This window comes from Chelonia mydas, chromosome 1 (genome assembly GCF_015237465.2).
Source record: "Chelonia mydas isolate rCheMyd1 chromosome 1, rCheMyd1.pri.v2, whole genome shotgun sequence".
In the NCBI taxonomy this organism is placed as follows: domain Eukaryota; kingdom Metazoa; phylum Chordata; order Testudines; family Cheloniidae; genus Chelonia; species Chelonia mydas.
The window spans coordinates 239,187,730-239,210,354 of NC_057849.1; the positions used below are offsets into that span (position 1 = coordinate 239,187,730).

A 22,625-nucleotide genomic window follows, 5' to 3' on the forward strand; every position below is an offset into this window, starting at 1 on the left:
CAGACCCCTCCCCCGCCCTGCTCCCTTCCCCAGTGACCGGCCGGCAGCACTCAGGGACCTGCAGGGCTTTTATGAGTGTCCATCTGCCTTTGATTGGTCCGCACGCCAGGGTCCCTGGGAATGCACAACACTTCCAGGCTTTGTCAGCTAGTGACACTCGGGGAGGGAAGAGCCCTGCAAAGGGACGGACAAGGGAGTGTGAGGAGAGAGAACAGGAAGGGACAGCGTGAGCTGGGAGAGGGTGCACTGGAGAGAAGAAAGAGGAGAGGAAAGGAAAGGAAAGCAGCAGCCCCCCCCCCATGTTTTTTACATAGCTACCGTTACACCCCCACTCCTTCTTTACGTGCTCAGTAGGGTGCAATCCAGCCCTCCCCACCTAGCCTGCCGCCTGGAGATCTTCCAGGAATGAGGACAACTAGGAGAGCCTGCAAAGCAAAGGGCAAAACAGAGCCGCTAATGGGGCTAACGCTGGTGGGAGAAGAGTGGATCATGCAGTCCCCTCTTCATCGGGTCTTTCTCCTCCCTGCCTCAAGCAAGACCCCTCCAGGGGTCGAACAGAAGACCTGGGGGTTGTAATAACCCCAGAGGGAAAGACCTGGCCTGATGAAGCTCCTTTTGAGACACAGGAGTCACTGGGGCAAAGGGTCTGATCCCAACCCAGGCTGACTGCAAAGGAGCCGGCTGCTGGCTAAACCTCTGTTCCAGAAGTGGATGGGGCAGAGCTCTATCTGACAGTGGAAACCTGCATCCCTTCACCCAGCCCAGACTCACTGACCTTCAGTGTGAAGCTCTGCAGAGAGGGGTCGGGATGGACAGGACAGCACCTAAGGGGCACCCATACCTAAGCTCCCCCCCCCCCATCCCAAGGATGCCTCTCCCCTTGACGTTCATATCCTCCAGCGATAATACCCCCATAAATACAGAGTGACAACCCCTGGGAAATCTACTCTGTCCCAGGCACCAGCCATGCAGAAATGCACCCCGGAGGCAATACCCCTGGCCCCAGGCACGCAACTGTCTCTTCTTTCTATCGGCCCCCCTCATTGAATCCGAGAGTCTCTCCAAGTTACTTAGCCCCAGCCCGAGAGGTGGGGATCTAGAGACAGCCCCCTCCTCACGGTATTTCTTCCTCGGATCTCTGTTGCTGGGGGAGGGCGCACAGGCAGGTGTGTGGGGCTGGCAGGGGGCAGATCAAAGGGAGAAACTCGCTCCTTCCCCTTTGTCATGCAGAGCCGCTTCGGAAATGATCTGGCCTCTACAGCAGCAAATGAACAGTCCCCCCCCCCACCTCCCGAAAATAGTCCTCCCCTTCAAAAGGACCCCATATAATACCCCCCAATCCCGTTCCCCCAGGGCAGGAGGCCTGTGAATGCACTGGCTGGAGCAGCTAGAGATGGAGCAGAGATAGGGCTGGCACCAGAGCCTAATGACTTTATAGGGGGGAGGAGGGGAGCCGGCCCGGAGAAGAGGAGCGAGAGAACAGCTTCAAAGGCTCCTCTTGTCCAAACATCCTTCGCCATCCCCTGCTCAACCCCACCAAGCAGCTCTGCGGCAGGAATAACCAGACAGATCCTCACCCGCTCCCAGCTCAACTCACTCCCCAGGTAGCCAAGGCAAACCCCCCCCCCACTCCCCAACTCCTGTCCGCTCATCTGCCCTGCTCGCCGCTCCCACTGCCCCCCATTCACCCTCCACCCCCCCAACACACTAACAGACCTGCTAACAAATCCTTCTCCCCCTCCGCCATCTCGCATAGGGCAGGAAACCAGCAATCTGGGCAGGCCACCCCAGACACCCTCTGCCTCATTCCACACACTGTCTCAGCCGCCTAAGCCCGCCCTCCATTCGCGCTTCTCTATCCCTTCCGGGCTTCAGTGGAGGGCACCCACAGACATCCTCCTCTCCCGGCCTGCCATCGCTCCAGAGCAGCCCAGCTGGCGGCGGTTCTGCCGCAGTGAGTTTGAAAGGTCAGCCTGCCGCTCCCCTCCAGTGACTCTCAAGCTGTGCCAGAAGCATGTACGTTCCAAGCTCTGCCAGTTACCTGCCTTTCATACAGCCTCATAAACACCCGCAGGGCCATTAATCACCAGACTCAGCAGTTCATTCCACCCAAGGGTTTTTGGTGGGGGGTTTAACCCAAATTCCTATCGCCTGCTACGGTGAAGTTGTTGTGTTTGTTTGTACCCGGCTTGGCTTCCTCCACAGTCCAGATGTGTTCTACCTGCAGCTGGTGACCTGTCTCACCTGGCAGGCAGATGTGAGACTGCCAGCGCCAGAATTAGCCTCAGGACAAAAAGGCCTTGTGTGACCTAGATCGCTGATGAGAGGCAAGCACAGCAGGATCCATGGCTGAAGAAAACAGAACTAGATTATTCACATCTTATACCTCTTCCCTCCTCCTACTTGTGTGTGTTGGAGGGGCTGTGGGCGTGGGGGTGTTTTTCAAGACTGTTTTTGTCAGTGATGGCAGAACAGACCGTTTCTCTTTGCCAGCCTGGGGAGGAAGGAAGTTGTGTGGGGGTGGATGGTTTTTCCATGACAAACGATGAATCTGCACAGAGGTGGTGTGATGTCACCCAAAAGTTTCCAGATAGCCTCAGGTATATGAGCCCCTCTTCCTTAGTGGAGGAGAGACTGCCAATTGTAAGTGAAGCTCCCCCCTTAACAACAGAGACAGGAGGGGAGAACTTTAAAAAAAAGACCGATAAGGGAAAAAACAAGGATTTGTACCATGCTGTAGTAAATAAATGACTCATGCTGGGAAAGGAGTAACTGTCAGTTTACTCACAGCCAGCACTCCCTATAGAGCCCTGTGCTAGAAGAATCTGGGAGTGGAGTAAGCTGTCAGCTTCTCACAAGCCATCCTCTTGATTCTTCCTGATAAGAATGTGGGAATAGAGTAGTATGAACCTCTGTGAATAGGTGTAGGTGTGCTGAGCCATAGAAATCCAAGGCACAACTATGGAGCTGCTTACCACAGGCTTCATCTGTGACTTTGGGCCTGTGGCTTAATCTTTTGCACAATAGAACTGTGAGGCTTAACTCATGAAAGTTTGTAAAGTCTTTGAATAGATGTACAAAGTATTCATTATTAATTAAGGTTTCAGAGTAGCAGCCGTGTTAGTCTGTATTCACAAAAAGAAAAGGAGTACTTGTGGCAGCTTAGAGACTAACAAATTTATTTGAGCATAAGCTTTCGTGAACTACAGCTCACTTCATCGGATGAAGTGAGCTGTAGCTCACGAAAGCTTATGCTCAAATAAATTTGTTAGTCTCTAAGCTGCCACAAGTGCTCCTTTTCTTATTATTAATTAAATAATTGTTAATTGAGAAAAGTTTTAACAGAGCTGATGGTGACATATCACAGTGAAATATCCTGCAATTTGCCAGCAGCATCTCAATGAGTAGTAGCTGACAGCAAAGCAAAGCAAAGCAGTGATCTCATTTTGAAGCATAGGAACATAGAAATTGCCATACTGGATCAGAGCACTGGTCCAGAGTCCAGTATCCTGTCACCGACAGTGGACAGCACCAAATGTTTCAGAGAAAGGTGCAAGAAACCCTGCAACAGGATTCCAGGTGGATTCTGCTGCTAATGACTGTCATTGTAGTATGGTAATCTCTGTGGAGTTAAAATGTGAATTGTGAAAGTGATTCCCCTTTCAGATCCCGCAGATAACTTCTTTAGTGATTGTGTTTATGGCCTCAGCTAAAGTGCTAATAGCAGGTGAGGTTTTGTTGAATAGCTCAGCCTAGGCAAGCAGCTCCCAAACTGTGGCCTGCAGAGAAGTTGGGTGGTGGTCTGTAAAGAGCTGTTAGGTCACATTTGACTATTTGACTTTCTTACTGCCATCTGCTTCTAAAGATGTCCCTAGGGCCTTTACCGCAAACTTCTTTTAAGAATCTTGTGCTACATTTTTAAACCTGCATTTCTAAAGCTGGCCCCTATATTAATATTTAGGTACTCGCAAAAGTGCCCTGATTTTCAGAGGGACCAAATATGGTTTGACCTAAATTTAGGCATCCTAGTTTGAACATTGTAGCATTATTTCATTCAATATGATCTATCAGAGATCCATCACCACTTTCCTATTATTGGTGCATTTGCATGAGGGATGTTGCATGATTGCAACTAGAAGAAGAGTGTCCATGAGAAAATCTGCTAAGATTTGATATACTAAAAGTTGAATCCTGACCCAGGTGACATTGAAATCAGACCTGACAAATCCGAAAAGCTACTTCTACAATCTTCTGATCCTTGCTTTTCACTTGCAGGAGGCGGGTCCCAGTGTGATACTTTATCAAGTGTTGTAAACAAAGCACTGAAAAAAGTTTTAAGTCTCTTTCTCCTGCAACTTGTGTGATTATCATTCCTGCTTCTTGTCCAGTTTCCTCCAGACTGGGCGGGACTGGACACACATTCCTCCCTTTGCAATCAGAGCTCCTTTAAAGCTCCTGTTTATTCTCACAACTTGACTCTGGAGCAATTCCTGTTTCTAATTGCTCACAATGTCCAATGCATCCAGGAACATTTACTGCTGTCTAGATGGATCCTTCCTCCCAGTAGAGGCATGAGCCAACTTATTCATCAGGAGAAAAAAAAAAGATTCATATAAGCAGAGCCTCAGGAAACCAAGAGGCAGCAAGGGTTCCATTACTGGGAAAAAGAGCCTCACCTGCTAGCCCAAAAGGGGAGCTCTGGGGTCCATTGTCTGGCGGTAGTACTTCATGTCCATAAGGAGTGCTCTGAGTTCTGTGTCTGTAGAGAGGATTCCTAGGTTCTGTTAAGAGAGGCACCACAGGTGGCCCTAGAGCCATAGGCTCCAGCAGCCAGACTTATTTTTACTGCCATTTTAGCTAATGACTCAAGAGTCTTGTTCCTCCCATCAATTCAGCTGAACGGATGTTAGAACCAGTGGAGAGGGGTTTTTTTAAGTTTCCCAAGGCCAAAGTGTCTCCACGAGCCAGAATTTTAAATCACCTTTTATTCCTCCACCTTATGTTGGGCTGTACTCTTCATCCAACGTTGCTGAAGTTGAAGTCTTCAGCTATTATTACTGAACTTCCAACTCCTTGGGCCTAAGTGGATTCTCCTTTATAAATCTTTCAAAAGCTAAGTTTGTTGTTTTGTGTTTTCTTTAATTATTATTAACTGAACAGCAACCAGAGCTGATTGCATTATTTCAGCTCCAGCTGGGGTTTTACCAAGGTATTATAAAAATCTGTTGAAAATATCCCCAGACACAGATCCTCCATGTCTGGCTGTCTTGTGGCGTTCTCTGCCTTGTTAAATTGCTTCTCCACACAACCTCTCCATTTCCAGAGAAAGGGGCTATTATTCTTGCCAGATTCCTTCAGCTCACACTGCTTCTTGTCTCCTTTGGTACTTGTGCACTGTAGTATTTTATCTTTTTAAGTGCTCATATGCTACCTTTTTCTGCATCTCAGAACTTGTCAGCCCCTCTGGCACATCCACATTTCCTTTCCTTGTTACCTTGCTGCTACTTTAACCTTCTGCTTTTCCATACTTCCTCTGGTCAGTGTTATTTAGTCTCACTGTCATTAAGGTCAGATACAGTCCAGAAAGTGCCAAGATATACCTGCCAGTCTCAGCAGACCCTGTGACAGCTGTCTCTGAGGTGCATAACCAGGGAAAGAGAATGGAGGGGAATAGTGAGAAAACATGTTTGTTAAAAGCAATCAAAAAAGGACCAGATAATAGGCTGGATCAGCCATGCTGAAGCCAGAGAAGTGGATGGTAATAAAGCAGTAATAAAAAAATCACTTAACACTTACACTGACTAACCTTCTTCCCAGACCTCAAAGCATTTAAAAAGGTGGATAAATCTTTTCCTACAAATGGAGAAACTGAGGCACAGAGCAGCTAAGTGACTTGCCTAAGGTCACACAGCAAGTCAGGATTAAACTCAATAGCCTGTTCCTTCATTCCTGTGCCATGCACAGGAATAAGGATGGCAGGTGGCAGGCAAAGTAGCTTTAAAACACCTTTGCTCTTACCACGTTCCTGGCCCTGCTTGGGACCTGCCCATCCTCCTGCTTAAATTAAAGCAATTTCAGGGCTGCTGTAACTGTAACATTCTCCTAGAGCCGCCCACTACCTAAGAAGAGCGAAGCTCAATAAATTCTAGCCATGCCCTCAATGTCAGGGGCTGGGAAGGGGAGACAGCACAGAATCATTTTGGCAGCTGTACGCCATCCTGGGAACCCCTTATGTTTGAGGTATTCCCCAGAGAATGAAGTTCCTGGTCACCTAATTCCCATCTCTGTGCTCAGTCTTCTAGACCACAGTTGTATGTTGGGTCCAGTAGAAGACCTGAATCAGAAATACTGGACGAGACACATGTGAGCTGGATGGGGCACATTTTGCCCACACTTCGACTTTGTCTGGGAGAGCAGCATATCAACTTTAAACATGGACTCACAAGCTTCTTAGTTTCATCTACTTAAATGAGTAAATCATTTAAGATTGTAAATCAGTAACAAAATGTTTATGGACAGTCTAAAATGACTGAACATGATACATTTTAAAAGGCCAAATATTACCATCTGTTGGCTGTTTGGTGATTTGAGATAAGTTTGGTGTCCCAATCCAATTTCCACTCACAATAACCGCCACCTCAATTTGCACTAATTAACCCCTCTTCAGAGGGCTTCAGAACTCCCCTCTCACCCAACAGGAGATACCTCAAGTCAGGGTTGAAACATAAGACAGGATAGGGTTGGGGAAGCATTCACTGCTGCTGCTGCCGCTACCCAGTGCTACATGTGTTCTGTGCACAAAAGAGCCCAGTCCTCAAGGCAATATAGCTGGTTCTTTCACAATTGCTAAATGTATTTGGAGCATTAAACAGTTTAAAGGGAAAACACATTACATTAGAAAGACAGCAACATGGAAAATATTTTCTTCCTTTACTTGCCTGCCAACACCTGAGTTCAGAGCTGCTGTTTCACCTGCAACAGTTGATGATATCATCAGTCCCTCAAGCTGTGTAAGGAATGCAGCTCCCTGCTCTGCTAGAGGGCTAGTGATGGCCACAATATTTGCAAGAGAACACGGAAATGTAAACTCAGATTCTGGCATGAAAGCAAGTATAATAGTCCCCATTTAAGATAAGGCTAGGGCAAAGTTCTTAACAGTAGGAGCAACTGGGCAGTGAAATAGCTTCCCCAAGGTGATGCACCTTCTCCGCAGAGATTCAAGAACAGGTCAGACAAGAGAAACGTGCTGGATGACCTTCAAGTGGTGTTTTCTGACCCTGATCCTGTAAGGTGTTCAGCACTTTTAACTCCCACTGAAGTCAGTAGATGCTGACGACATTGAACACTTCCCAGAATCTCACAGAACTGCACCTCATGTTTCTGTTCACATATCTCAACTGAGTTTTGTTCCATAATTTGTATTAACTCCATGAAATACCAAAGTGTGTACAGTATACAAGGTACAGAGTTATGTTGTTGTTATATGGCTTCAAGCTCCTCATGAGCAAACAGCCTACAGAAACATTTAGAAGCTCAAAACAAAGAGTTACTATCTGCAAGTGTCAGTCAGAGGGATCAGTTGTCTCCCATTTGTTTCTTTTACTAAAACAACTACCAATAATTCCTGACACATGACTACAGCTACCAATAACCGTGAAAAATATTAAGCCAAAATCAGTTCTACTTCAATGTAATTTTTCTCTCACTGTCCTTTAAAATCTTTAGAAATGGTTCATAGACTATCATAGAATATCAGGGTTGGAAGGGACCTCAGGAGGTCATCTAGTCCAACCCCCTGCTCAAAGCAGGACCAATCCCCAACTAAATCATCCCAGCCAGGGCTTTGTCAAGCCTGACCTTAAAAACTTCTAGGGAAGGAAGTTCCATAAACTTCCTGTAATAATAATAATAATAAATAATAATAATAATAATAATAGTTGCAAAACCTTACTAGCATTAAGAAGGTAATCCCCACAACACCTCTGTGAGGTATTATCACCCTCATCTTACAGATGAGAAAACTGAGGCACAGAAAGGTTGTGTGACCTGCCTAAGGTCACACAGAAAGCCTGTGGCAGACCTAGAAATAATTACCTTGATTCAGCAAAGCACTAAATCATGTACTTAAAGTTAAACATGTACTTAAACATTTTGCTGAACTGTGGCTAAAATCAAGATCTCCTGTCTTCCATTTTCATCCTTTGGCCACACAATCATCCTTCCATTGCTTAGGCAATATTCCTGCTTTGACACAAAGCACTCAACCCCATAAGTAATAAAGAAAATACATTGGAATTAAAGTTATAGTTATCTCATCTTACCTAAAAAGAAAAGGAGTACTTGTGGCACCTTAGAGACTAACCAGTTTATTTGAACATGAGCTTTCGTGAGCTACAGCTCACTTCATCGGATGCATAGCATATCGATATGCTATGCTATGCATCCGATGAAGTGAGCTGTAGCTCACGAAAGCTCATGCTCAAATAAACTGGTTAGTCTCTAAGGTGCCACAAGTACTCCTTTTCTTTTTACGAATACAGACTAACACGGCTGTTACTCTGAAACCTGTCATCTTACCTAGTTACATACATTTACTGTAACTATTAGGCAGGCCATTTCCCAAGCAAAGAAAACCCTATTTGCACCACATACTTAATAAGGATTTTAGTATAAACAGAATTTATAGAAAATTCCAAAGCACTATAAATAAGGTCTTGTCTTCATGAATTTTTTTTACCAGTGTAACTAATTAGTTTAGAAATCTATGTGGTTAAAATCAGTGCAATTTGTGTGAACACTCTTATTTGGTTTAAGACTGTTTTGTATTGATTTAGCTTACATTGGTAAGGAGACAACTTAAGCTAAATCCGTAAGAGACACTCTTAGGACAGGTCTGTACACAAACTTGCACTGAAATAACCAAATCAATTTTAATTCATACCATTACTTATTTCTGTGCAAGTCAGTGTTTGGACACTCTTATTTCAGAGCAATACTACCCTATTTAGAGCTTGCAAAACTGAAACAGGGCACTTTTATTCCATAGAGTGTTCATAAATAGATTTGCACCAAAATCACTCATAGTGTGAATTAAAACTGATAAAGTTATTTTGGTGCAAATTTATGTATAGACAAACCCTTAAATTGAAATAAGAGTGTCCACACAATTGGGTTGCACTGATTTAATTCAATCGATTTCTCAATTGGTTTATTTAAATCAGTACGTTTTTGTCATGCAGACAAGACCTAACATTAAGGTGTGTGGGCATGGGTACAGAAACCTGAATTCACTCTCACAAAAAGTCACCTCTGCACACAAGTACCTGCTATTTCACATCTAAGGTTTTTGCAGCGGCAACTGATACACCCTTCTCTAAAGCTCAGGCACTAAACTTCTATTCTTCAAGACACAAAGGAAAGGCAAATTCAAAGCTAAGTTAAAAAAATTGCTAAAAATGTCAGTGCACTTCCCCCCATATTTCTTCCTTCTCAATGTCTGGCAGATCCAGTTTGCTCAGTTTTCTATTCAAAAGAGTTTTTTTTTTTTTTTTAACTGCCAGAGCTGTAAATACACTCAGAAGCTCAACATCTAACTATCCTCTTTCTATTTCTCCCATCAGCATGAGGTGTAAACTGCCAGCTTTGCTGGTGTTGCAGGAACCATAATAGAATGCAGCTCACTCTCCCCACAGCTGTGTTGGATCTGCAGGGCTAAGAGGAATGAAAATTTGTTTTACATCAGCGAACTCAGACGAAGTTTTGGCAGAACTGGTCATCTAACCGTAGGGACACTTTAAGGATGCAGTTCTGCCCTTAATTCTGCACTGGGGCCAGACTCTCAAAAGATCTCAGGCTCCAGTTTAGGCACCAAGATAAGTGGACAGATTTTCCAAACAGCTCTGCACATAGGGGTACTGAGCAATTTTTAAAATCAGACAATAACTGCTATAACAGGAATTTCTAGGTACAGAACCCTTTGGAAAATTTAGCCTAAGCGGATATCTAAGTGAGAACTGAACTGTTTGGAAAATCTGGCCTAGCCTGTGGATGCTGACCACTTGAAAATCTGATCCATAGTGCCTACATTTTGCAGTCCATGAGTACTGACCTAAAATACGTGCAATTCCTTCACTAGGTGCAATGATGTTAGAAAAGGATGCCTTGTTTAGATTTCTTTTATTGTGTTGGTCCAAAATGAATCTTGGTTATTTTCACACCTCAGATGTCACCACACTGTCATACTCATGCTTGTGGAAAAAAAGAAAGTGTTACTGAGTAATTCTTATTCACAATGAAATGGAAATGTGTGTGTTGGGTGTATAATGATGCTATCATTAGACTTCCTAGTTTGTGACACTCAAGTTACAGTTGTGCAGGCAGTCTCAGCTACGAGATACAAGGTGAGATCTTCAGCTCGTGTAAATAATCATAGCTCCACTGAATATGCTGATTTACACCAGCTGAGGATCTGACCCTGTGTGTCTAGTGGTAAGAGCAGGGGCCTTTGAGCCAAGACCTGAGATTTTATTCCTAGCACGTCTGCTGATATGCTGTGGGATTTTGGGACACACTAGTTCATAGAGACTTTGATTCAGTTTCTCCATCTGCCAAATGGAGATATCTGTTTCAACAGTGGTGTTACAATAGTTTGTAAAATGTTTCAAGATCCTTCTATGAAAGACATTATATAAATGCAATCTATTATTATTATTAATTCCCCATTCAGAATTATGTCTAGGCAGAAAATTATCAAACACAAGGGATTAACTTGTGGGAGATAATTTTTTCCACAAACTTAATAAAACTGTTTATTATGACCTTTAACTTAGAGGAAAAGCAAATACCCCCACAAAAATTTAGTGGGTAACAACTCAAATATGGATTAATAATTTTAAAAAAATCAAATCTTGGAAGGCAGTTATTTCATAATGTCATCCAAAAGGTCACTGACAATATTGAAGATTTCTTCCATGATTATCTTGTACATTTCTGTTCTTCTTGGTTAATGAAATATTAAATATGATAGATGGAAAGGGACAGGGGAAGTTCTGTGGGTGGAATGACTATTAATCTGGAATGCAAGCTGGCTTTGTTGACCAAATAAAGATTAATGTTCTTCCATTGGAATAAATGGTTCTCCCATGAAAATAAAGTAGGTTTCAGGCAGGAGATAAGTGGGGGGAGGGGTCATTTGTTGGCAGGGGCAGGGAGAGATGCTTATTGTTGTGCAGGAGGGTTGTGTTTCATAATGTGTGCGTATGTGCATGTGGTTTGTGTGCCAGTGTACTTCAGAACAAGCCTGTGTCTGTGTCAGTGGATGAGTTTGTGCTTTGGATTGTATGCTGGAGAATGCAAGAATTCCTATGTAGGATATATGCTCTTACATTACTACAACTATTGGAGATTTTTCTTTCTTTAAGTTGCAGCCTGTTTTTTAGAATGGAAAGTCTTTTAGTCTCTCTCTGATGCTACCTGTGTGTGGTTCAGCTGGCAAGCATGGTACCTTTTGTTTGCACCCACAGATTCCTTACATGGGAAGCAACGTACCTATTGGTTAGCGGGGAGACTGGCAGTCAAGAGTCCTAGGTTCTATTCCCAATGGCATTGTCTTGCTCTTTGACCTTGGACAAATCAGTTAGTTTCTCTGTGCCTCATTTCCCCCATAACACTACCTAGCTTTCTAAACATTTTTACGTCCTTGGGGACTAGCACTGTATAAGTACACAGCACTAACATGGTTATTTATTATTACATGGAAATATTTGAAAACTGTGGCAGTGTGTGTTCGAGACCATCTTCTAGGGGAAGCAAATGTGGGATGTGATTGAGAATATATTTGTGTGTTGCACATAATAATCATGATATATTTTCACTTATGTGGTGCTCCTTGCAGGCAGCTCTCTGGACGTTTAGCAAAATGTAACTAAAACCACATAGTCTTAAACATAAAGAGAGAGAGAGAGAGTGTGTTTCATGCAAAGGTTAAACAAAAAAATCTGTTTAATATCACTTTGGGGATTAGAGAAGTTAGGGTAAAACAAATATCCAGAACAAAGTCTGAGCGGTTGCTTCCAGGAAAGCATGTGTATGTGTGTGCGCCTGCACATCTGCATATTCAATATGTCTTGCTGGGAAAACCAGGGGAAAACAGGAAGCTGGGCATTTTCATGCGGGGATTAGATGGAAACATGTGACCCAATCTAAGTAAAATACAGTTTTGTTGCCAACTGACTTGTGAAGATGCCATTGCTCTCTAGTCTCCATTGAAATGGGGGGGGGGGGGGCTTGGCCTTGTGGTTAAAACACTGGATGAGGAACTAGGAGATCTGTGCTATAGGCCTTGCCCTGCCAGAGACTAAGCGTGTGACTTCTGGAAAGTCACTTACACCCAGATCTTTCAAGATATTTAAGATCCTAACTCATATTCATTCCAGTAGTAGTTCGGTGCCTCAATACCTGTGAGGATCTGGGCATTAGGCTAAAATGTTCAAAAATATCCAGTGATTTCAAGTGCCCCTATTTTTGGGTGTCCAGCTGGAGACAACTCGGGCCTGATTTTCAATAGTGCTGGATACCCAAAAACTCCACATGAAGTCAACCTGCATGTGCTCAGCACTTCTCAAAATCAGGCCCCTAAATTCTCTGTGCCTCTCTTTCACCATAGGTAAATGAGGATAATACTAAGCTGATTAGCCAGGGATACTGTGAGGCTTGAAGCACTAATGGTTGTAAAGAGCTTTGAAATGCTCAAATGAAAGGTGCTAGAAACATGCAAAGCATTATTATTAGTCTCATGTTCCCATAGTCATTCCACAAATATATTCACAAGTTTCAGTGTGTCTAAAGAGTATGATTGTGTTTTCTACATCAGGGTATTAAGGAATAATCTTAGTAGTAGTAGAGAAGATTCACTACTTCCAGGAAGACCAGGATGAACATACACTGGGGTGTGCTGGCAATAGGGGTTGAACACCACTGCTAACAAGGCTAGGAGGAAATGGAAGAGCTCACGGGTGAAAGAGTGGAAAGAAATCTGCTTTTTCACACAAATCACTCATTTTGCAGACAAAGAAACTGAACTGAAACAAATATTTCTAGTCTGCCCTTCCCTTCACACACACATTTTGGGAGTTGGGAGTGGTGGGGATTGAAGGAAGCTGTGCTCTCATTTTACACGAAAATGGCTTGTCCTATGGAAAAATATGATCTAACATAAAATGAATGTACTGTAAATAGAAGAGTATTTTGCATTTAGGAATAAAATGGGAAATGATTTGAAGTACTCTTAAAGAACAGGTTTCAGAGTAGCAGCCGTGTTAGTCTGTATTCGCAAAAAGAAAAGGAGTACTTGTGGCACCTTAGAGACTAACAAATCTATTTGAGCATAAGCTTTCGTGAGCTACAGCTCACTTCATCGGATGCGTTCAGTGGAAAATACAGTGGGGATCCCCACTGTATTTTCCACTGAACGCATCCGATGAAGTGAGCTGTAGCTCACGAAAGCTTATGCTCAAATAAATTTCTTAGTCTCTAAGGTGCCACAAGTACTCCTTTTCTTAAAGAACACAAATTTGGTGCTATATCCATTTACATAGCCACCTCCTCCCATACACCTACATCTTCAAACAGCATGTCTAAGACTTCTGATGTACAAAGATAAGCAGCATGTTTCAGGATATTCTACAGCTCAAATCCAAGCACCAAGATGGCTCCAGATACCACAGAATGGAAGCATTAGGGAATACAGTTTCTGAATGGCACTTGTCTCTGTTGCAGGGCCTCTCAGGAAATGCAGTGATGAATTTCTGACAGCCTAGCAGATTTGACACCAGGAGCCTCTGGACTAACTATTGCTTTTATGAACAAGGTGTCAAACCACGCTTCCCCTAGCAAATGCTAATATAAACCCCATGGTCAGTTTAAGACAGCATTTTATATATTTTACTTGGGAGTTTGTATTTGCTCTTCCTTCACACTGGGCTTGAATTGTGACTGATTTTCACAGTACGTTCCCAGAGTAGTACTGCCCTATTTTTCAGCTTTCCTCTGAGACATGATTTGAAGCCAATATTCATTGGACAGGAGACATAACTTCATGAAATTCCAGTGAACTGCCAATTTTAGAATGTGATTTACTATTGGGAAATGTACTGATGGCTCTATTCCAGAGAGGGAGTAGTTAATAGTTAAAATTAACAACTGCATGTAGTCCAGGGACAGGAAAATACCACACATTAAAATCCCTAGAGTTAAATGTAATCCTTCCATGGGCCAGCCTCACCCTTGCTAATGCAGGGATGTGTGAATTACTTCTTCCTGTACCAGTGTAGTCCCATGTGCACCAGGAAGGATTCACCTGGGGAAGGGCGGATATTGGTATTAGTACATGCACTCCCTTGAATTCTGCCAGAGGGGAGCAACTTTAAATTCTACTGATAGCTGGACCACCCATGCCCCCAACCCAGCTGGTACTGTCCAATATTGGGGCTGCTCCGGCTGCAGGCAAGTCCTCTGGCAGAGGGGAAGTGGAGGACACTTTGCTTTGCCACAGTCCCCTCCTCCGAGGGCTTGCCACTACTGGTGACCAGGGGCTTGGCTAGGCATTTGCACTTGCATGGACTGAATCTACTAGAGTTACATCAGAGATGGGTTTGGCCCTTTACTGTAACATTCTGAACTAGGTGGAGGTGGCAGCCCATCCAAGGAGGGACAGATTGTATAATCATGTAACGCTCTGCTCAATGTGTGTTATGTGTCCCCTCTAGTGACTGGTCCACAGAAGATATAAATCTGCTACTCTTTTAGCTCAAGTAGCAGAAGCTTATGCTTTAGCAATGGAGGTCTTGGATTCAATCCTCCTTGCTGAACCATAAAGTTGATTACTACATGAGCATTCTGTTTACTCTTCAAGACATAGCCATTAATACTTATTATGTCAGCCATTTCCCCCCATCTTTATCCCTTTTTGGTACCAAGAATGAAAGAAAGATACAGCCACAACCCTATTGTGGCTTCTACTACAATGAATTATCAGTGTTGCAGTTTGGGATTTCATACTCCACTTTAATACCCTCCCTCTAATATTAACATATTAAGCCTCATAAGTCCCCTTTTACACATGGAGAAAATAACACACAGGAAGTGAAGTGACTTGCGTATGACCATGGCCCAAGTCTCCTAGATCCCAGTCCCTTGCTCTAACCACTAGACCATCCTGTCACACAGTAGCAGACAAGCAGTGCATCCCCTGTGTACCATGGCATTTAATTGTAATTTCCTGGATCATATATTTTTGTTCATCACACAGTCCTGTCTTTTGATTTATATGTGGGGCTTGATCCCTGTGTATTACTGCAGCATTAGTCACATACCAACATGGTGGCAATGTAACTCCTGGCTCTCAGTCCTGTGCCTCCTGGAAGTATTGTGATGTTTTTTTTCAAGGTCACTTATTAACAACAAACCTTGTCCCCCACTACCTTCAAAAAAGGCCCAAATTTAAACCTGCTGTTTGCACTGAGATAGCAGGTCTGAATTTTGCACCAAACCTTATTGTACATCCACAATGCCCTGTATGTTGACTGATGCTATCAACACTGAAACAGGTCAATAAATGGCAAACCAGGATTACTTAATTCAGACAGATTTGAGAAAATGTAATATAGACTATTAATTTTTAGCCCCTTAACATATCATAACTGTATTATCTGTATTACACACACACACTCTGTATGTTTTCTTTCATGAAGTCTTCAATGTGATCTGATATTTACAATAAAAGTCTGCAAGAGAAGAGGAACATGATGTTTTAATCGCAAAAAACATTGTCTGATTATATATTTTTATTATAATAGCTGGCTAGGAAAAGGATCAAGTGGGATGATGCACAATGCAGATTCCAAAAGTAATCACCCATCTGACAGACCCTGCTCTGATATATATGCAGTACATATTCACCCTGGTTGCATTCATGGGCACAGATCTCTATTAATCCTGGAGACCTCTGCCATGGAATTATTTATTACAGTACAGAGGTATTTTACAGAATCATTTGTGCTGAACATTTAAGAGATGAAAGAAAAGGAACCCCCACCTTACCCAGCTGCAGCTCCTCTGCCACCTTATTAACTGTAGGAAAATTCACATGGGTGTTGGAACTAAGGGTACTGGGGGTGCTGCCAGAACCCCTGGCTTGAAGTGTTTTCCATCATATACAGGGTTTACAGTTTGTTTTAATGGCTCTCAGCACCCCTGTCAGTATGGATGGGGTCAACTTAGCCTATGAAACGGAAGAGTAGCAAATGGTCTCCAAGAGACACCCTCCAGAAAATATCAGTGCCATGAAACGTTGGCACCTTCTCTTTGCTAGTTCATGTCAGGACTTGGTGACTAGAACAACGTTGGCTGTAACTGTCATAGTGCTACAGGAGCATCGTGGCCTGGTCTACGTGGGAAAATTACCCCAAAAATTCATTTTAAAACTAGTTTAACTAAATGAACTTTAAAACCACTTGCAGCCATAGCATAGACTAGACTCCAGGTGGAACCTGCTGAAGAAAGTTCTGAAACTGGTTTGCTAAAGACAGCTCAGGCCACCTGGAGTGCGGTCTATGCTACATTTCCAGCCAGCTTTAAATTTGGCTTATCTGTTTTTTCAAGCCAATTAAAATTGAGGGAAATTTCTTCAGTGTACACTAGGCCTTGCAGAAATGTCCCACACTTAGAAAACAAATACCCAAGGGGGAGAAATCTCAAGAGACAGAAAAGTGAAAGTCAACATCAACTAATCACAGAAACTCAGCTAAACTCCTACGTCTGTGTGTGTGTGCATGCACATAGGCGGTGGGTGAACCCCTGCTTTGGGGAGGCAAATCCATCGGCTCCGCCCCACTGTCCAAGGCCCTGCCCCCACATACGCCAGAGCCCCCAAACCCCGCTGTAAAAGGAGAAGCCTTGATTCTGAGGGGCCCCTGTGACCAGAGGAGCCCTGGCCCACCCTAGCCATATCGGGCTGAGCTGTTGCCTCCCCTCCCCTGCAGTGCTGGACTGGAGTGGGCTGAGCCACCAGCCTCCCCTAGTACCAGGCTGGTCCCAGTGCTGGGCCGGGCCGAGCTGCTGGCCTCCCCCAGTGCTGGGCCGAGCTGCTGGCCCCCCCATGCCTGCCAGGCCAAGCTGCCAGCCCCCCTGCCAGAGTCGGGCCAGGCCAAGCTGCCGTCCCCCTAACGCCAGCTCCTCCTGCCCCTGAAGGCCCTGCTCCCCCGCCGAGCTGCCGGCCCCAGCGCCCGGCTGAGCCTGCTCAGTCTGCCGGCGTCTGGCTCTCCATCCCTCCTCACTCCCCCGTCCTGAGGAGGAGGGACATGGCGAGCAGTGGGGACGGAAGGGGGTGTGGAGTGGAGAAGGCAGTGGGGGTCTCGGGGAAGGGTCAGGGCCACTGCGACCTGGGTGTCTGGCGGCAGGTTGGTGCCAGGGACAGGAAAGGAAAGGCCTTCCCTGGCCTATTATACCCGCTGCGAGTGTGTGTGTGTGTGAGAGAGAGAGAGAGAGCCTCCTGCAGGTTTCTCTGATCTTTTGGGGAAAGCTGCTAGCCCCTTTGAATCGGCATGCTGCCGAGCACAGTAGTTGGGGCTGGGTGACTGAAGGGAAGAAGGAAGGAGAAACAGAATGTTAGAAGAGAAGCAAGGAAGAGGGAAACATCCTCATTACAGGGAGATGGGTCAGAGGGAATGTAGCTTATCAGGAAGTTAGTTTAGGGGCTCGATTAAGGTCAGCTAGGCGGGGTGGGGAATACATTGCTTTAGGACAGGAGTAGGCAACCTATGGCATGTGTGCCGAAGGCGGCACGCGAGCTGATTTTCAGCAACACTCACACTGCCTGGGTCCTGGCCACCGGTCCGGGGGCCTCTGCATTTTAATTTAATTTTAAATGAAGCTTCTTAACATTTTAAAAACCTTATTTACTTTACATACAACAATAGTTTAGTTATATATTATAGATTTATAGAAAGAGACCTTCTAAAAATGTTAAAATACATTACTGTCACGTGAAACTTTAAATTAGAGTGAATAAATGAAGACTCAGCACACCGCTTCTGCAAGGTTGCCGATCCCTGCTTTAGGAGCTGGATTAGAGTTCAATCGGCGTGATAGAGAGCAAAAGGAAGAAAAGGGTCAGAAGAACATTGTTTAATAGGTGCCTTCATTCCCTTGGAATCACAGCAGCCACCACCCACTGGCAAGAGAGCTAGTATCAACTGGTTTCAGAGTAGCAGCCGTGTTAGTCTGTATTCGCAAAAAGAAAAGGAGGACTTGTGACACCTTAGAGACTAACACATTTATTTGAGCATAAGCTTTCATGAGCTACAGCTCACTTCATCGGATGCATTCAGTGGAAAATATGAACTGGGAAATTTCTGTGGCTAAATTCAGGATGGATTTTTCCATATCCCTGGTTGGAGCTCTATCACTTGGAGTGAAGCAGGGAAAGAGCACAGGGATATGTACTGGGACACATTTCCACACATCAGTAAGGGGTCAAAGAGCTCCTCTGGGCACGATCAGCCCAACCTGGCGTACCTGTGAGGCCTGTCAAATCTGGAGAGGGAAGTCTCCTTAGAAAGGAGAATCCAAGCCCGGCACAGGATGGCACTCAGAGGGAAGCAGAACCAGAGCTCCCTAGCCCCACAGAATAGTGGCTGCTTACCCACTAAGCTGCTGAAAAGCGTCTGCCACCTGGGCCCTCTGAAGATGTAGAGGGACCTTCTTCCCTTTGTTTTCCCTTTTGTTTGTGGGATGCCCAGACTGGGTCTTATTGGACACAAGGGAGTGAGGGGCCCAGACCCCATTCACAGACACTACTGACCTCTTATCTTTTGGGGAACCGCTGGGGGAGCCGCATTATTCTGTTTTGTGGGCTGCCGCATTATTTGATTCGCTCTTACCTTTTTTTGGACTGTTTAATGCCTAGTAAAAGGTTGCTTTCCTCTCCCCCAAAACTTTGATCAGAGAATCACACTCTGCACCTTAAACTGGCTCTACAGAGACACCTGAAGCTAGAGAAGGATGTCTGTGATGAGAGGCCCCCACAGGGACACACTAAAAGTACAACCTATGACAGGACCTTTATTCACTATCTTTACTATATGCTTCATTTGAACCATGCCTGAAGGAGAGAGAGAATACTGTATTATGAATTAAGAGGCAAGGGAAACAAATAGGGACAGGCTAAGACAAGAACTGCAGAAAAGTCCATGGATATCATGACCGCACATGTGATATAAGTTACGGAATACATGACAGTGCAGTTTTATCAGCATGTATAACTCACAAGTGCTGAAGCCACAATCCAGTTATGCAAATCACCCTGAACAACCTACCAATAAAAACTGTCCAGCCTGCACCGAATACCAGTGTAATTTGAGGGGGCTGGAGGGGGGAATGAAACATTTATCTGTCAAGTCCTTTCAAAAAGAGATAGTAGCTGCTTGGAGTTGTTCAAGGGTTTGGAATGCTAAAAATAGTTCCAGGAGATAGATCAGCAGTCCGAATGCCTATGAGGTTTTTGATAAATGCAGTTTATCAAGAGATGGTGCTAGCCATCTATGTGATAAAAACATTTGTACCACATGAGGTCAGGATAAACATGGCATGAATGTGTTTATTTCTGCAACTATGGGTTAAACAGAGGAAACCATGTGATAAATTGCATTTATTGTGCATTTTGACCATTCCACTTGCATGCAGATATTTTAAAACTCTGAGTGGTTCCAAAGAGCCATCCTTTAGATAAAATAATAACCTACTATAAAAATGTTTTCTTTTCCCCCCTACCATGGTGGATCAGGGATTCAATTTTACAACCCGTCCAAGGACCAGAATTAGTCAATTTTAGACCGGTGAGAGATTTAAAAGCTTTGATACTCTGTGGACAACCAGGATTTAAAGATTCTTGTTGCATGCCATGGGAGAAAGAGATTTCAGGCTCTCCAAGAATATGCATCATCTGTTTGTAGCCTTTGCTAGTCACAGATGGCCTATATTAAAATCATGACACCCCAATACCAGATAGAAATACTGTTTTAAGTAATTTTTTAGGCCTTAAATGGTCATTTTTTCTACCACTCTAATTTGTAAGGTAGAGGAATTGAAAAATAGTAATTAAAATACACAAAAACATTTATAGGATAGTTTTTTCTGGAACAAGTGTGGCATATATGGAATACACTATAGTATAAAGGTATAAAAGTTATATGGGCATTTGTTCAGGATGACACATAACTCACTTGTAGCTTTGCCAATTTTATGAGTAACACAACTATCCCAACATTCTGTAATGTCACCATCCCATGTTCCGTATCTCTCATCTTTTGCCCAATGTGCATAGAGCTCAATCCTGCAGACATCTCATACAAGTTGTTTCTCTGACTTTAATAAAACAATTCTTATAAATAAGGGTTGCATGATTGGGCCCATATAGTTTATGTACCATGATATGCACTTGGAATGGTTAATGTGTCAGGACTTCTATTACGATCCATTTTCATTTGCTCTCATCTTTATGTAAAATCTCTCTTTTCGGCTGAGGTTTTCTATGATTGGTCTAAACAGAAAAGTGGATTTTATTTATTTAGAGTAAAATCTATTCACATAGGATATTTTATAATTAGGGAGAGGGTAGAAAATAGTCTTTCCTGTGTAAAATAGATAAAACCTAAGGACCTGATCCTGCTGACGGATCCACACAGGAAATCGCCATAAGGAGCCCAGTTGACTTCAGTGGGGCTGCACATTCACGTTAGGGTCCCCCCAGGATGAGCAGATTGCAGAATGAGGGCCTAAGATTTTTTCCCCCACCTAATAACCACAAAAATGGGTTGAATTTTACAAGTTTAGATCCCAAACACGCAGTAAGATCTGCCATAATAGACCCCACATGGCCATTCAGAAACTCACTCAAGTTAATATAGGAAATCATGTAAGTGGATAAGAATGCAGGATCAGGGCCCATATATTTCCTGGTGGCTATTCATCACAAAGAACTAGTTTCCTGGCAAACATGCAGCAAGAAACCAAACAAACATTATATGCATGATTTTAAAAAATGGCTTAGCACATGTGCAGTACAAAAATGTTCTCTGAATTTAGAGTTAATATGCTATCAATGAACTACAGAATAATGTATAATGTATACTATCAACAGGAGTATGGGTGTTTTGCAGCTATTTCATTGTGGAGATTCACAGTTATTTAAGATTCAAGCCTGGAACCGCACAAATCAAGAGAGATATTAGCCTTCTAATCTCCCCTTTTACCTAAAAACAAAAAGACCCGAGGGAAACAGAAATAAAACTATAATGTTCAATTTATGGCTGTAAACACTTAAGTCAGGAAATGCATCAGTGATGGTTCTCATAGTAATCTTAACTCATGACTGCAACTTGTCTATGCTAGGTGAAATAACCATTGATGAAATTTCACCAATTATCTCCCCAGAATCAGTACTGAGAACAGTTTAAATTCCTTTTCTACACCGGACATGGACAAAATAATTAAAACTAGTGCTATCAGTTCAGCCAGGCTCATGGGAGCTGTAGTATAATCTAGGCTCCAGTAACCAGACCAGTTTTGTTAGTGTTTTAGTTAAATGTGCTAAAAAGTAAGTTACCAAAACAGTGTTAAAAATGAGTCCTAAGGCTTCCCCAGGTTCACCTGACCCAGTGGGAATTTTGTTGTACTTTTCCAATAGAAAAAGGCAATACTGTTTTCTGAAACTGTTTTGAAAAGTTTTATCTGGCCTATACTAGCACTTAAGCTGTTTTTAACATGAGTGCAGCTGCACCCACGTTAACATGTACAATGTTTACTAATGCACAAAAGGCTGTTAAGACCAGGGAAATACAAGTCTCAAGCACCGTGTACTTGAAGTGCCTTTTAATGACCTGTGCCTGGTCTACATTAGCACTTATACCACTTTCAATATTTGTTCACATGCCCATTGCTGAAAACAATTTTCTGTCCTGGTTTCACTTCCTAGTGTGGAGCCAATGGACTAGCCAGCCTTGCTGTTTAATGTCACCTTGATACACAATTAACCAAATCTCTCAGCTCACAGACTCCTACGGAGCTTCATGGGAAATTAGGCCCAGACAAGGGTGAAAAAGGGTTGTTGTTTTTTTTTTAAAGGCCACGTTAGCTAGCACCTCCCCTAACAACTCTAGGGCAGACAGGGCAGGCTGTACTTCAGCACGTGCTTGCTGGTCGAGTTGAAACCCAGAGCCCCAGGCCTATGAAGACACAAGCTGCCCTGCCTACACCAGGGCTTTAGTTCCCCCAAATCGAGACAAAGCCAGGGCGGCCGGGGCCCTTACGGCTGAGCTGAAGTTCCCCAGACATATGGCTACGGTGTTTGCTGGCTTGGGAGGTGGGAAGCTGTGACCTTAACCTGCCGGCAGCGATGAGTGGCAGCGGGGGGGGCAGCGGCGTGTGATATGCCGCCCTGCAGCGTGAGGGACGGAGGGGCTCTCCGGGAGGGCAGGGAGCCGTGCTGAGGCCGGGGCAGCGCATGGCTCGGTGGGTGACCGTGTCCAGGCCCCTGGTCCGGCTGCTGCTGGGCCGGGCGGGAGCGGGGA

At 44.0% G+C, this 22,625-nt stretch overlaps 1 protein-coding gene across 4 annotated transcripts in view; it reads right to left on the bottom strand.

The window, feature by feature from the left end:
- The window catches only part of WNT5B (Wnt family member 5B), a 97,230-nt gene that overhangs the window by 20,001 nt on the left and 54,604 nt on the right, over nucleotides 1-22,625 (bottom strand). Inside the window, exon 2 of one of the 4 annotated variants that reach the window (XM_043540270.1) lies at nucleotides 2,245-2,349. The exons of 1 other annotated variant lie outside the window; for it this stretch is intronic. In XM_043540270.1, coding sequence (XP_043396205.1) covers nucleotides 2,245-2,349 — 105 coding nt within the window. Of the gene's footprint in view, nucleotides 1-58; nucleotides 239-1,716; nucleotides 1,856-2,244; nucleotides 2,350-22,625 lie in introns of those variants that run through there. 2 more of the 4 variants (XM_027832942.3, XM_043540267.1) reach the window with 2 other exon arrangements.